Genomic DNA, 15,646 nt, shown 5'->3' with positions numbered 1-15,646 from the left:
AGCAGGGTTGTCTGAAGTAAAGAATGAAAAGGAGTTTGAAAAGGACTGTTCCTTCTGTGCTTACTTGTAAGCCAAGGATCTGATCATTAGCCTGCAATGATGTGAGAGGAGAGATCCTGCTGTAAATCTCCCGTTCTGGGAGGATGAAGCAGGTGACAGATAATTGCATGTATGAGGTTGATTCTTTTTATCCTTCTACCTCGTAGGCAGAATCCCAAATCCCTGCGATTGTCTCGCACCTCATGTAGACATATACTCTGGTGCAAAGCTGGTGTCAGATGCTGATGTGGTAGGATTTATACCCATGGGAAGTTCCTCTATAGGCAACCACAAGACAATTATTGCGCAAGGAGGTTGGAACTCTGAACACTGTCTGATGTGAATCACATTTTACAGGAGCAATGTACAGAGTTCAAGTTTTCAGTTCACAAGGCTGCAGCATACCTGAAACCACTTCTGTGGGAACGTGGAGAAAGAAAGGAAAGATCTGAAGAGCCATTGCGGAGTTTTCATGGGGGTCTCTTTTGCCCCACCTTATTTATAAAGTGCTGACAAGGCCATGCAGCATGGTTTTCATAGTGTCAGGGAACGTATCACAAATTCATGAACCTTTGTGACTTGCCTGCATTATAATTCCCTGTGACTGAGCTACTCAAATCTAACAGGTGCTAGCAAGGCTTCACAGCTCTGAAAATGAAGCACAGCCAGCATGCAGGGTATGAAAGTGCAGGGAGTCCAGATGACCAAGCTCTGGCTCAGCCCACCATGCCCCACTGCTTCCACAAGAGCTGCTGCAGGAATTTTAGACAACAGACATTTTAGCCAACAGGCATTTTAGCCCCATCAGGACTAACTGGGAGAACTGATGAGCGCAGAGATTTGTTCAGCTTGCAGGACAAGGAAGGAAAATAAGGCAGACATTAATCATCTTTTTACAGATGCGTCAAGTAGAAAGGAGAAGTACATTCAATCCCATGAAAAGCCTTATTTTTGAGCAGTTGTTCTCCAAGACCTGACAGCCAAGTGCTGTGCTCAAAGAACAAATGAAAGAGGAGGTGGCTCCTCTGGAGCTGCCTGCTTCCCAGAGATAAAGGAAGATGGAGTGCAAGCACTTTGCCCATCCTGTATAGGAGGGTGAGAGTCATTGAGATAACTGTGAGAATTACTGTGGTGGAGGCATCTTGCTTGATGTAAAGGGAGAAGAACTGGTAGCACGCAATGGATTTCTGTGTATACTTGAGTTTTCCCAGCCCTGTTGAGAGGTACCTCTCTGTGATCATAATTGGAATGAACTCATGAATAGCACGTGTGAGCAGAAAGCAAATCTGAAGCTGCAAGCAGTTAGCTAACCCTGCTGCACGGTTAGTAAGGAGATGTGTTGCATACTCAAGATATAGGGCAGGGAAGGACACATTCATCTTACTGAATGGGAACAGCACTGACTAGAAAATTCTCAAGGTTTTGGAGACCTCAGCTTGCCCCCAGGTAGCTCTGTCTTCCAGGCAGGTGGAGGTACGTAGACATCTATTGTTGGTCAGCAGGCAAATATGTGCTATGAGAAACCGGTGGTAACCTAAGACATGGTAACACGCATGTCATGACCAGTGGTAGGTGCACAGGGACAGCAGGAGAAAGCCTACGGTTCCCCCTCTGGCTGCTTTCATCCTGCAACCTGAACTAAAAAGTATTTATTTCTTTTACTGGAAGAGGACCTCTAAATGAGAGCAGTGAATACCATCTATTAGAAAGGCAGAGCCACACAGCAAAACAGGTCATACATCCCTTTTAGTCAGTAGCTGTAGTCAGCACCAAGAAGAAATGCTGGGAGATGTCAAGCAGAGGCTTGGGGGCTGTCACCAGGCATTCTGTGTTCAGAGATGGGAACCAAACAACAGCTTTCTCCCTGCTTAAAGAGCTTAGGAACAAGCAGGCATGGAAAAAGGTCCCTCTCAAACACAGAACTGAAGGGAGAGGGGGACAGAACCTTGGCCCACATCTGCCCTGGGGACACAGATCTCTGCCTGCACTCCTTCCACTCCCAGGGAGAACTGTCAGAGCCATGTCATCTCGTCAGATTATTATGAGTTGCAGAAATATTTTCTGCTTGCTAAAAAAGACTGCTAGATTATCTTGCCTGCATTGCTGTGCCATTACTCATTGTGATACTGTGAAATTAAATGCAGAAATATTTTTTTTAAAGGACAAAGGTTTTACAAGATCTTAGGAAAGCATAACACCGCTAGCCAGTGACTATTAGTTTCAGTTTCTTCTTTAAATCATGACCCACATTAGCACATCCCTCACGCACTCAAGCTCCTGGACGTGTGCATTTTATGTTCCCCCCTTCACGCTTGCCTTCATGAGTTTCTGGGCTCCAATCACCCACCTCCTAAAATGCCAAATGCCACCTTTGGGCACTGAAGTACACACATGGGCAAGCATTCATAGGAGAAAAACTCAGCTGAAATAACTGCAGCAACTTGCCTATGGCCTTCTATCCTCACTCCTTTTCCTGGAACCTGAGCCAAGACACGTGGATGAGTGGCATCATGTTTGCCTAATTCCCTGTTCATCCTTGGGGCTGTGTCCATGCCTGATTCCCCTGTGCTCTCAGCAGCTCATCGTCTGCCTCCGAGCTCCTCAGCCCCAGCTTCTGTGCATGCTTGGCCAAAGTGGACAATTGGCTGGGAAGGGAGGTAGCCAGAGCAGCAACAGAAATTTTGCCCAGGCTCTCAGCATGGGTTTCTCTCTGTGAAACATATGCTGGACGTTGCAGGCAGTGGAGATCCCTTCCAGGATTTTGAACACTGCTGAACTTTGGTGCACAGTCAGAAGTCAAACCGAAGCCACCTAGGCCCATCTGCAGTAAGTCAAAATTTGGGACGTTTCAGCATGGCACACAAAAATACTCTTTGGGCAGGAAAAGTAAAGGAGGTTAGGTTTGGGTTTGTTTATTTTATCTTTTTTTTGTTCAAGTATGTGTTTATTTTCTAACTGACAAGGGATCACTTCATTTTTAGTGGGCTTAAAATAACTCGCCAGTAATAAATCCAAGTTATTCTCTCTGCTTTCCATAACAAGGAGAAGCTGAGCGAGTGGTTCCGTGTTCAGAAGAGCCTCAGAGGTCTCTGCTGAATTCATCAATTGTGGTTCAAACCAGTGTGCAGCACAGCCACTGAGGGAGAAACAGAACAAGGAGTCAGATCATCCGGAAGGTCCACAGGGTGCCACCAGGGCACTCCACCGCGGCTCTGGGAGAACAAGCTGGGAAAGGCTGGAGCTGCATTTTAATCTGTTGTACGTGCAAGATCCATCTGTTCGGGAACTTTGGGGAAATTTACTGCCAGGATTAGCCTCAGACATTGCAAGTAGGGTCTCTTCTGAGGGAAGACCAGTTCTCCAGGGCAAGCTGTGTGACCTTTGAAAAATTCTAGGGTTGGAGTATGCGATGCACAGTTTCAGCTAGATTTAACTAACTGTGAGGGAGGGTCACAGGGCTTCCTGGCCATCTTCCTCCCTTTGAGCCAGTCTTCAGCTGAGAGGACTAATTGGATGGACCTCTTGAGGCCCCTTCCAGCTGTTTCCTGAGATAGATTTATATTCTGCAAAGGGAAGACTCAAGCTGATTGCTTTTATTACAGCTTCAGCAGGTGAAATTTGCATGAAAAACAATGTGGGGAAAAAAAAAAGACCTGGCATCTTAAAAGGTCTCTTCTAATTCTGGCAGGTTGATCAGTACACTCCCTGCCAGACAAGAACGGTTCCCTGCTGTGTGTTTTCTAATGAATTGACCACTGCCCTCTGAAAGTAGATGGCAAAACGCACTGTGTAAGCATCTTCTCAAGCAACTTTAGGGGTTTTGAACATATCTTTACTTTTTTGCTCATATAAAGTCAATTCATTCTACTAATTTGGATAAGTCTGCCAAGCTGAAGAGCCTTTTCATATAGAAAGCCCCTTCCCTTTGAATCACTGTTGAGTTTACCACTTATAATCATGATTTTAAATAAATGTATTTTAGTGTTGTCCATTGCTGTAGCTTAACCAGGTGTTATTTCAACCTGACCAGCCTCACCTCAGCCAGAGAGAGCTGGACGACTCCACTCCTGTCTTTGTCCAGGAGATGAAACACTTCTGAAAAGTAGAAAAGGGGGAAAAAATACTGGATATAAACCACAGAGTTTGGCATGTAGAGAATCAGTCTGACAAAATGTAGAAGTCTGGCTTTTTGCCATGATCTACTGGAAATCTAGACTGGTTCTGTAAGAGAACATTACAGCTGTTCTTCTTTCCTCTTACAAGTCATTGCTAAGCTGCTTTATGGGGCGGAATAGTCAGATCTACAGCAGCAAACTGAGAGTTGGCAGCAGGACAACTATAAAATCTGATGCAGTAGCATCTGGTATGATCCAGGGACAAACCTGTAAATCAGGTCTGAGTAAGAACTGTAAATGATAAATGGTACCATTTACAGGAGATGGAACAACCTGGGGGCCAGAGCACTGACCATAAAATGTAGATGACTGTAAAGCAGAAAAGCATGGTAGGTTATGAAAACATGTCCCCCGCGCTCCATAGTCATTCAGACAGAAGGGCAGTTCTGCTATTTCTCCACTGCTTTCTCCAACAGACACAATTTTGCTGGCACACTCACATTTCCATGCAATTTACTACATTCACAGTTAAAAGACACCAAACACTTCACAAAACCCCAAAGTTTTCAGGAACTCCCCGTGTCTGATGAACGGAGGAGGCACTTACTGAACAGGGTCTCCAAGCGGATCATACAGGCCACAAAGCCATCAAAATCGATGGTCAGCTTGCTGCAGGCGTAGCGGCTGACAATGCTCTGCTGCACCTGATCATTGAGTGTGAAACCTAAAGGGATGGGAAGCACAGGAATCACTGACACAGCAAGTTAATATGCAGTCTTTGATGGCACTTACCCATGCACCGCTGCAGATGCAGGCAGACCTGGGTGAAGAGTTGAGGACTCTTCCTCCCAGAAGGTCTGTTGGACTCCATCACCCACCTTTGCTGTGGATCCTTTCCAAAGCCCATTGTACTGGGTGAAGAGAGGCATAAAGTTCTCCCACAGCATTTTGTCAGACTGCATATTTCACATTGTTTCGCAGCACAACCAGTCCTATGTTCCCCAGATAAACCCCTAATTAGCAAGTCTTGGTGCTGCAGCTGAATAGCAGTGATTGCAGTACAGCCAATTGCTCACGTAACACATTGGGCTCTATTCAGGCCCATATTAGTGCTATTTCTGTCTCTGGATCATTCACATACACTCCACCAAGTGTAAGGCAGATCAAAAAAAACCAGTGCTCTTCTAGATGCCCCTGAACTGGCAAGCACTGCTCCAAAAGTGAATAGCACACATCAGAGAGGAGATCGCTGGGGCATGCCTTGATCAGGCTTGCACCTTCTCTAGCGTAGAGAAAGGTGGTGGGAGGAAATGAAGGAAAAAGAGGATTTGGACATAGCTCTGAAAGAGGACAATTAGATTAGGAAATAATGAGGCCAAAAATAGAGCAAGTAATAATCAGATGGATAAGCAACGGTCACAGCATGGACAAAAATATCAGTGGTTCATAATGCAGAACAGAGGATGGGGTTTGATGTATATAACAGCAAAAGGACGTAGCAGTATGCGACTGTCAGGAAGGGAGAATGGCACCGGCAACGCTGTGATCTAGGAGACGGGAGGGAAGCAAAGCCATTAAAGGCTCCACTGTTCTTGCGATGTTTGGTGGGGAGACTGCAGTGATCCGACGGCGTCCCCGAGCAGCACACTCACCCGCCTCTCTGAGGGCATTTCGCATCTCATGGGAGTCAATGGTACCGGAGTAGTCACTGTCCACTTTCTTATAGATCGCCTGCAGCAAAGGAATGAGGGAATGTGGAAACAGCTTTTCAACGTCTGCCCGTGCAGCAATGTAATGGTGCAAGCACGGGCAGGCAGGCGTTGGCTCTCACGGCTGGGTGACAATGGTAGCGAAGACATGGTAACACAAGGCTCGCCAGGAGGTAGCAGCCAGAATGAAATAACCAGGGATTCTCTAGGGTTTAACCTTGGTTTGCTAGTCCACTCTGCAGCCCATGCCCTGCCATCCTCCCTGCTCCTGTAGCTAGGTTAAAGCCAGGGCATTTGTGCCTGCCTGTGCTGCTTCCACACCATCACCCTGCCCTGCAGGCACAGCCTCAGGTTTCTGATGGCTGGAGCAGGAGCTGCCCCTACCAGCCCAAGCTCCTACTCTTTGAAATGTTAATGAGCAAGGGAAATGTTTCATGTAGGTTCTGGCAAGCAAGGCAGACTGGGAAACACGTTCCCATGGGCTGGCAGCCCATCTGCCTTCATGTCACATGGTGGCAGACAGGCCACTGAGGAAAATACCCTATCGTTTGGCAAACACTGCAACAAAGTCCATTTTGCTTAATATTTCAGACGAGATGACAGATGCTTCCTACTGCCAGCAGGTTTATTATCCAGAATTAGAAGCCACCCAGACCTACAGCTCAGATTGGAATTGGCTCTCAGGGCTTGCTCTGCCAACACCAGCCTCAGGACAGAGCTGGTGCCTCCAACTGAAGGAGGACTGAGCATCAACTCATGACCCTCCAGGAGAGATGCTCTGTGCTGACCAGCATCAAGCATGGTAGCAGCAGACTTGCCCAAAAGGGATGTTGTCAAACAGAGCAGGTCCAAATTTGACCTTCCTTTAGACTGCTTGATTCTGGGTGCAGAATCTTGGGATATTAAATCCTCTGTCAGAAAAATAATTCAGCACTTCTACAAGATTTAAAAAATACAAAGCCAGGTTTTTGTAGGTCCTCAAAATATGTGTTTCTTGTGTTTGCTGGTGCTCAGCTGGCAACGTAACATATCGCAACAGCAGAGACATGTTCATATGAGTTTCAATACAGGAGGCAGCAGAGAACTGTCTTTGCCAGCAATGAAAGAGGGTTAATCTGGCTTTCCATAAGGTATTGCAAATTATGGAGAGTGGTGGGGCCAAGGTGAAAGAGGATCTGCTTGTGTCCTTTTAAATCAGATGTGTTTCTGAGCCCTGGAACAAACTCCAGCCATGAGAAGGAAGGTTTCCAGGCATATCTGCCTGTGGTGGCTTAACCCTATCTCAGTTCTGGATCTGTGCTTCTGCACTGAGAGAGAAGGGGAGACAGTTAGAAACATTATGTTACCAAATAGTTTTGAATCTTCATCCAAAGTGTCTTGAATTCTACAAGTCCCAAGGTGCCGGTCCCATTTTTCTGGGGATGTTAAGGCATGGTTCAAAAATCAGCATCGCTCTATCCTTAGCAAAGCTGGAGAGCAACCAGTTCTGATAAAAACAAATCACCCATCACAGTGTCATCTTAATGCCATATTCATTCTTGTTTGTAATACATCTCCATCTCACACAGACATGCCCACAGCTTTACATTTGCTTAGCTAAAGGCATGCCAAGAATTTCTAGGCTATCTGCACTCTCAAGGAATGATGTATGGGATTGCTAAATATATAAGCAGGATTAGATCCACTTGCATTTTGTACAGTTAACAGTAGATTAAAGCCCTTAGGCAAACAGAGGACTGGCCTTGCAGGGGACAAGTGTTAGAAAGCAGAGACAGGAACTGTCTTCCCCCTGGTCCTTCAGGGCCTTGAACATCCCTTCCTATGGAAAATTATGCAGAAACAAGGAGCTGGCCCCCATGATGCTGTACTTATTGAGTTGCCCTGTTGGGTTTGGGAGGCTGTGGAGTGTAAAGCAAACAGCCAGTGATCCACAAAATCTGCAGCTAATCCCTGCTGACCTCCACACGACCACGTCATGAGGCCAACATTAGTGTAATCCTGGCAGCACGACTCTTCACCCTCCCAGTGCACTGGCTACCTTCCCAGCATGTCAGAGGAGTACTGGGCAGGTGTGCTGACCTCTCCTTTTCCCTTGGCTACACAAAGCTTATTGGCACCCACGTGTCCTACAAGCTATGCAGAAGGGAGGGAGGCACAGCATGTATCGGAGCCTTCCCGCTCAAACAGGCTTTCCAGCCTGTCTCTGCTGCTTTGAGCTCTGTGCTTTATAAGCAGCATCTGACTTAGAGCTGGAAATTGAGGTTGTGCTTAAAACTTGCCTCCTGCCAAGCACACTGCATGTGCATCTGAAACTGCACCCGTGCACCCAGGCAGAAGGTCCCTGCCTCTCCTCCCTGCTATTTTTAGGGAAAAGTTTAAGCAATGACAGACGCAGAGCAGGTGAGAGAAGCAGCCAATGATCAAATGGTTCAGGTTTTTGCCACCCTGAGCTGAGAGAGCTGCTTGCTTGGCTGAATTTTATGCCCCCAGCCATACACCTGGACAATGGAAGTGTCAGCTTAGCCTGTCTTGTCAGGAATTTTTGCAAAGGAGATCCAGAAACTTTAAAGGTGATTAAATGGTGTTCAAAGGATACATCTAGAAGGCTGATCATCTCCCTGCAAGTGTTAATGTTGAATCCATCACTTTTAATATCCTTTCCTGTATAAAAAGGAAGTAAAAATCCAAGTCAGAAACACTTTTAGACAAATATTTTTTCTGCAGACAACCTTGGAGGTGTCAGCCACCTTAAAATCTTGTTAGCCAAGTAAATGCTCTGCCATTTCTTCCACTATTTCCTTTCAGCTGATTAACACGGCTTTTTTGGCTCTGGGCAGGGGATGCTACCGGTCTTGGGGGTGGTAAGCCTCTATCTGTCCACAGAAGTTGGAGAAGAAGACAAAAACTCAGTTTTGCATCACCCTTAGTTGATAGAGCTGGGTTTTGCTCGCACAGACCCCATCTGTGAGCTGATGGACCCAGGCACAGACATTCTCTCTGACTAAAGAGCAACTTTCTGTCCCGCCATTTCAGCCCGCGCCTCTCGGCTCCATTCGATGGGAACTACATAACCTTACTCACTCTTTGCCAAAACCCGGTTTAGGATAGTTTGAAGTTCATTTGCAGTCACTTCACAGTCCTGGACAGAAAACATATTTCAGATGTTAACACAAAAAATTATTTGAAACAAACTGTATTCGTTTGCTGTCAGATGTCTGGGGACTATTTTCCTTCCAACCCTTATCTAAGGCATGTAAACCTTTAATTTTTTCTTAACAGGTTAGATTTATTATCAGACATCACATGGAGGAGATCCTCAGAAACCATGACTACATCCTAGCCTTTCAAATGGGAAAAAAAGTGGTTTGTTAGGTGCCGTGGTGAGATAACCCAGTAAATATTAACTTGTTAACAGGTTTGACTGAACTGGGCGACTGCCTTCTTTCTCAGCTGAACTGGTTCATGAGAGCGTTTGAGATTGTCCAGGCTTATGGAAACTACAGCCAAACAATACTAAAATTGTCTCAAAACTCAGAAAGGTCTTTCTAACTAAAGAGATGTTTTGCCTCTTCAGTGCCAGTGGCCACCTGTTCATTAAGAGAAAATCTGACGTGACAGCCACGGGCTAGCGCAGCAGGGCTTTGTAGGTACTGAGGTTTGTCAAATACGATAAATAGAAAGAAAGTTCAGCCAACAGTTTTTCTGATTCCTGGGGCTTCTAAATATAAAGGAAAGAATTGGCCAGCTAGGCAATTGTCAGAATTATACGCTAACTCCACAGGTAATTTATTTCACCGTGGGATAATATTTTCACAGTCCTCACTCCCATCAACCCTATTTTCAAAGTTATTCCATGCCCTGCATTACCGAGGGAACAAATCACATTTTGCACCAATAAGAGGAACAACATAGTAAAATTGTTCTATTGTAAAATAAATTGAACTGAAACTGTGAGTTAATAAAAGGGGAGAACTGCTTGGTTTTTTTGAAGACTAGACAGTAAAAGGAACCGGCAAGTCAAATATTTGCATAATCATATCAGACAGGTCCCAGTCTTTTCCTTTCACTTTAATCCACTTACCTCTCCAGAGAGCTTTTGAAAGAGGGTCTTGAACTCATCGTCTATATCTTTGTTATCGACATGAGGCTAGAGGAAAGAGATGACCGAGAGTGTGGTTTACAAGGTGGCTCTAGAAAGCGAGCTGTGGATATCGTAAAGCAGCTTTGCAGGGGACAACTTACAGCAAGGGAAAATGAGCACTTGCTCTGCAGCAGCGGCAAAACAGAGGCTGCTTCAGTCATGACCAGCCAGGGCCTGGCTTCATTTGGGAGTAAATAATTTCAAAAACTGATGAAAAAGTTTTATTCTGCTTCCAAAGTAGTTTTATAAAATAGCTACAGTGAAAATGTTGCTGCATTTGGCCATAGCAATTCAGCAGTTCCTTGGAAGTCTGCTTTTGCAATTTCTCTTGGGCTTCAGGAGACTATTTGTTTCCATGAAAAGGATCGTTCAGTGCCCTCCCTGCCTTCTCCTACTTGCACTAGATGGAAGGACAAAATTTAATGTGTTCCAGCCCAGTCTACAAGGGTGCAGTTTCTGTTCCGCATGGGGCCAGGTACATGAAAATGCACGTGAAACTAAGCCACGCAGATATGTAAAGAATCCCCATAATCAAAAAATATTTTCCCCGAGTACAAACACATACTGTGATCCCAGCTTTGGGAAAAAATATAAATCTCACCCCTGTTTTGCCCCCACATCATGAAATAAAAGACTGTTAAAAAAAAAAAAGAAAGAAATCTACCCAGTTAAGACATTTACCTCATATGGTTTTGCAGCCACCACATCACCAATTGTCCTAAGGAAAAACAGAAAAAAAACCAAACCAGCAAGAAATGACAAGTCTATCATTTGCCCTTAAAATTATTAGCAAAACAAGCTGGTTTAATATAAGGTGTTACCAAACAAATAGAACAAGCCCCCAGGTTTCCTGCTTCCTACACCTCTGTCCTTCCCACCTCTTTGAAGAGATTTTCCTTGGGAAACCCAGCCCTGTTGTTCCTGTCTTGTATCCAGACTCCTGTTTTTTCATTCAATGGCTGCTATTGATACAACCCTTTTTAAAAACCATCTCCTCACCGTCATACTCCCAAATCCTGCACTCTTGAATTGTGGGAACTTCTACTTCACAGACCCAAGGGATCTAGTTAGCACTTGAGCGCTTGCTGGAGGCCGTCTGAAGAGCCATGACTTTCTACCATGGATGTGCATGTGTCACATATGGTAGACTACGTAAGAAAATACGTCCTAGAAATGGGCCTAGATTGCTGGTTAGGGGAAAAGATAGAGCACGGGCTGTGGGTGCAAGATCTGACCTTTTCCTTTATGTGCCTCACCGACAGAAGAGGCAACTTTACAGAGGAGATACGCACTGCGTTTTAGCCTGTTTCTCAGAAAAAACTCTCAGGCAGAACTCTCCATTTTTGTAAGGCTCAAAAGTGGACGGCACAATGAGGTACTCTCCCAGGGGCAACTTCATGCGTCTGGAGACTTCACGCAGGTTGACATAAGGATCAGACCGGGCTGCCGGTTGGTTCCTTGCGAAGAAAGCACGGTTCGCATGAATATCTGTGTTATTTTCCAGCTGTGGGAAATGTGGTTTTGTTAGAAACCATTTGACAATTCACTGGTAATCTATTTCAATTTCAGTGCTTTGAAGCCGTCTGAAGATTTTTCATAGCATAAAATAACAAATCTGTGAGTGATGGCGTAAAAGATAACCACCAGGGTTCTGTCACGGGCAACAGTCAGGCAGATAATTAGAAGGGGAAAGTATCTTATTTTATAAAGATTATCTTTTCACATGCCTCTTTACAGTCTGTAATATAAAATAAAGATCATAATATGTGCTTGTATCTGGTCAAACTGGTACCTGCTGTACTTAAGTCATTCATCTATTGAGCATTTTTTGCTTTCACAGGCTGCACGTGAACAAATTTAAATTTCAGAATGTTTTTGAGCAATTTATGATATGGGATAGATCTCCTAATTGCTTAGACCTTGTAGTCTGATTTATTTAGACAGACAGAAAAGAATAGTAAACAGAACAGCATAGTAGTCACAAAGGTGAGACTTTTGGGGCCACATTAGGTGATTTACTCCATTTCTATTAGTAATACTAAGGGTATTCCTTTGGATTATGTAGAAAATAGTACTTAACTATTCCTTAGTACCAACATACTATTAAACAAGTAAAACGTTGCATAGCTCACAAAACAAAAAAACAATGTAAGAAGAAACAGTAGTGTAAGAATAACATCTCCACTTTAAACCTCCTATTCATGACTTTTGCTCCACCAGGATGTCTTTCAAAATGTGCGATTCAGTGATCCACAAAAAGTGCGTGTGGTTGACACAGGGTGGGGAACATTGCATGTGGGTGAGATTTCTGGCTGTTTAAGTCCAGAGCATACAAAGATGTTATCAAACATTCTACAATCATTCAGTTTTTCTGTTGTAAACTGTAGAAAAATATGGGGTTTTTTCCTCTTTTGTTCTGAAGCTAAGATTGGATTTGGTATTTATTCAACAACCACATCCTTTCTCCCCACTCAATCTTAAGCTAAGTGGGACTGCAAAGATTAAGAAGCCAGATCCATATCTTTTTCAATATGTAAAGTTCGTTTTCCCTATGCATCTGCAAGGCTGTTAAAAGAACACAGTTAATTGCTACATGACCACACATTCATTTACTGAGAGAGAAGAAGGGCTGAAAAGCCAAGGAAAAATTGGCAGCACAGGCTGCTGGACCTCAGTAATGAGTATAGGCTATTCCTACTGCCAGACACCCCTGGGGTCTCTTTCTTCAGGAATGAAAATTCTCTTTACCTCAGTATTGACATCTGGGAGGATTAGGAAAGGTTGAGCAGGGTTTGTTCGTTACCAGGAGCCCCAGCTCAGGACTATAAAAGGAATGGATGCACAGAGTTTGGCATTCCTTCGAAAGAACATCAGCTACATTTTCTCAATTTTAGAGTGCAAAGAACCTGTTCTGCCTTCACCTGCACTAAACAGACAAATTCTGATCTCTGTTATACAAATTCAGTGGAAGCCGAATTTCAACAAGGATAAATGAAGTCAAGATTGGGACTCAGATGCCTGTAATAAAGCCTTGTGCCCCAGTCCCTCGGAACTGGTTATTCAGAACTTGAGATATTGCTCCAGTGATCCAAGAACAAAGCTCTCCAGAAGAGCTGTCATTAGTAAGGAAGAAGTCTTCCTCTTAGCTAAATTCTCCAGTGCAACAGGAGGCACCCATCTGAGGCTAGAAGTCTTCAGCAGAGACTACGTACCTCCTGAGGAATCTGAAAGAGAAAGAGACGACATTAAAGGGCTGCTATGTATTCATATTTATCATTAAGGGGGGAAAAAATCAGATTAAATCTCCTTCAGGCGCTTTTTTTTTTCATTTTCATTTACAAGCACATATTCTAGTATCAGTTATATGTAAAGTTCTAGCTTGTGCTAGAGCTGTTCCAAAGGAAAAACAGGATCTTCATCCAGAGGAATCTATATAGCATTTAATTGCTTTTTTTTCCTGCTATGGTATTGTGAATAATACTATTAGTTGGAAATATTTGGGTAAGCCTTTAAATGTTCTGTCAGGAACGTCAACATGTTAGCCCCACTTTGCTAACCAAAAACAAACTGAGAATTTATTACAGCAGACCTAAAATCTCCTAGCCTACTGTTACTGGAATATGATGAAAATATAAGGCTACAGTCACTAGCAATCAGCCTGAGGATGATGAGATTGTTGTAAGGCAATGATAACAAGTAACAAATTTCAAGATTTGGCCCTTTCTAGATTAACTACATTGCTATGTTAATTTGTACTTCCAAATACACAATAGCTTTTTCAAAAGCAATTAGTTGTCTTGAGAGCATGGATTCCAGTGAGAGCCAAAGAGAATGTCCTCCCAAGTCACAAAAGAGCTTCTGAAAATATCCCCCATACAATGATTCTGGGGCCTGAGATGGCCCCTCGAGACCTCAGGTCTTGTTCCTTATAACCAGCATACTTGAAGGCCAGGAGCTTGGTGATGGGCACACTTACAGTTATTGTCAGTAGGCAGTTTGAGCTACATGACTTACAAAAGCTCTTCAGGGCAGGTGGACTTGAGCATACATCTTTTCACCTTCTCCTGCACAGAGATCTGCTTTAGATCACCATCCATGCTGTCCTAACTGGACCTCCTCAGCCACAGCATCAGCTGCAATGATGTAAATCTACAACAGCGCGTGACCCAGGCAACTTGGAACATAGCTGGATGTCTACCTGAGATGACTTAGCAGCCATGTCTTTCTAAAGAAAGTCTTCATCTCGTCAAGAGTCACCAAGTCTACCCCACTATGGAAAAGGTCACAGAGAAGGCAGATGGGATGAAATGGATATAAAGCACAAAAGCTCTGCTAACTTCTCCAGGGTTGTATGCAGTGATAGGAGCAGACAAACACCCTTACTGTGCAAATTCAGGATGCAAATAGGCCAGGGTGCTTGGCACCACACAGATGGCAACTCAGAAACGTGCTCGGTAAGAACCATTTGTGTATGCAGACACTTAGGCACTAGGGAAAACCTATTCTAGTTTTGAACTATCCTGCACAAAATATATTAGCAGAAGTCAGCCATTCCCATCTGCTCCCACCTGTGCTGGTTAATGATCTTCATCCAGTGGAATCTATGCAACATTTAATTGCTTTTCTCCAGATATTGGGAATGATAATACTGGTTGGAAATTTTTTATATTTGCTTCTCTCCCCTCACATCACAGAATTTAGAGGTAACGCTGTAGATTTTTTCTCTACATTATATTTTTAGAGACAGACGCAACACTGGGAGAATCAGGAAAAAAAAAAACCAAGACTATTGAACCAGAACAATAGCATGGTAGGCAATGAATCAAAACAATTTTCAAATGCAAGGGAAAAATAATAAAAAAAAGAAAGTGACTACTGAGCGCTAATGATAGGCTGTAATCAGAAACACTTAACTGGAATTGCCAGGCACCCTGAGCTTTCCCCCATTCAGATTTCGTAAGAGAAGGCTCTCAATGAGACGGTTGCTAAATTATTGCCTTTAGTTTTACTCTGCTCTCCTGTTAAAGTGGGACAAAAAGTAAGCCTAAATTTATCTGAATCTTCCCATATTATGTGGGTCAGGAAGAAATGAGAAAGGGATTTGAGTCATTTTGCAAAATCCAGTTCTTATTGAAGTGTATTGCTGAATGTCAATGTAGCATATTGCCATTTTTTTCCAACATAACAGAACAGGGAATAAAGCCTTTAATCAGGAACAAACATTACCTGATAGAGCGAATAACCTATACTAAGCAGAGCTTCTCCCATTTTCTTCTGTCTCCTGCGGTTCTTCTGCATCAAGCCCACCAGTATAGTACAGCACGGCTCATTCAAACCCCCTTCATGGTCATCATCTGGTTCATCCAACCGGATTTTAAACTGGGGATTGGTCCAATATGTTGCTAAGAATTTCCCAAGATGAGACAAAAAGGAGGAGATTTTGCTGTCATTGTAGAATTACAGAGAGTATCTCTTTAGAAGGACTTTTGCCTGGAGTTTTTCCAGTCCTTTCCATTACATTATATGTTTTTATGTTTTCACAGCTACGCTGAATATCAATTGGAGCCATGGCACATCAAAGCACCAAGGTATTTCCTGGGGAGTAATGACCAACAGGAAGGAGCTGATAGCATTAATTCCAG

The 15,646-nt window shown here is 43.8% G+C and overlaps 1 protein-coding gene across 1 annotated transcript in view; it reads right to left on the bottom strand.

The window, feature by feature from the left end:
* Nucleotides 1–3,151: 3,151 nt before the first annotated feature.
* The window catches only part of CAPN8 (calpain 8), a 29,789-nt gene continuing 17,294 nt past the window's right edge, over nt 3,152–15,646 (bottom strand). Inside the window, exons 10-21 of the mRNA XM_009637093.1 lie at nt 15,231–15,406; nt 13,217–13,228; nt 11,297–11,508; nt 10,686–10,722; nt 9,945–10,010; nt 8,945–9,002; nt 8,460–8,524; nt 7,210–7,278; nt 5,807–5,885; nt 4,762–4,878; nt 4,076–4,134; nt 3,152–3,175 (exon numbers count right to left, since the gene is read on the bottom strand). Of these exons, the coding sequence (XP_009635388.1) occupies nt 3,152–3,175; nt 4,076–4,134; nt 4,762–4,878; nt 5,807–5,885; nt 7,210–7,278; nt 8,460–8,524; nt 8,945–9,002; nt 9,945–10,010; nt 10,686–10,722; nt 11,297–11,508; nt 13,217–13,228; nt 15,231–15,406 (974 nt within the window). The remainder of the gene's footprint in view (nt 3,176–4,075; nt 4,135–4,761; nt 4,879–5,806; nt 5,886–7,209; nt 7,279–8,459; nt 8,525–8,944; nt 9,003–9,944; nt 10,011–10,685; nt 10,723–11,296; nt 11,509–13,216; nt 13,229–15,230; nt 15,407–15,646) is intronic.

Source organism: Egretta garzetta, unplaced genomic scaffold (assembly GCF_000687185.1).
Source record: "Egretta garzetta isolate BGI_Z169 unplaced genomic scaffold, ASM68718v1 scaffold130, whole genome shotgun sequence".
In the NCBI taxonomy this organism is placed as follows: Eukaryota; Metazoa; Chordata; class Aves; order Pelecaniformes; family Ardeidae; genus Egretta; species Egretta garzetta.
Note: the sequence above shows the minus strand (reverse complement) of the source record. Positions and strands in the feature narration are given on the sequence as shown.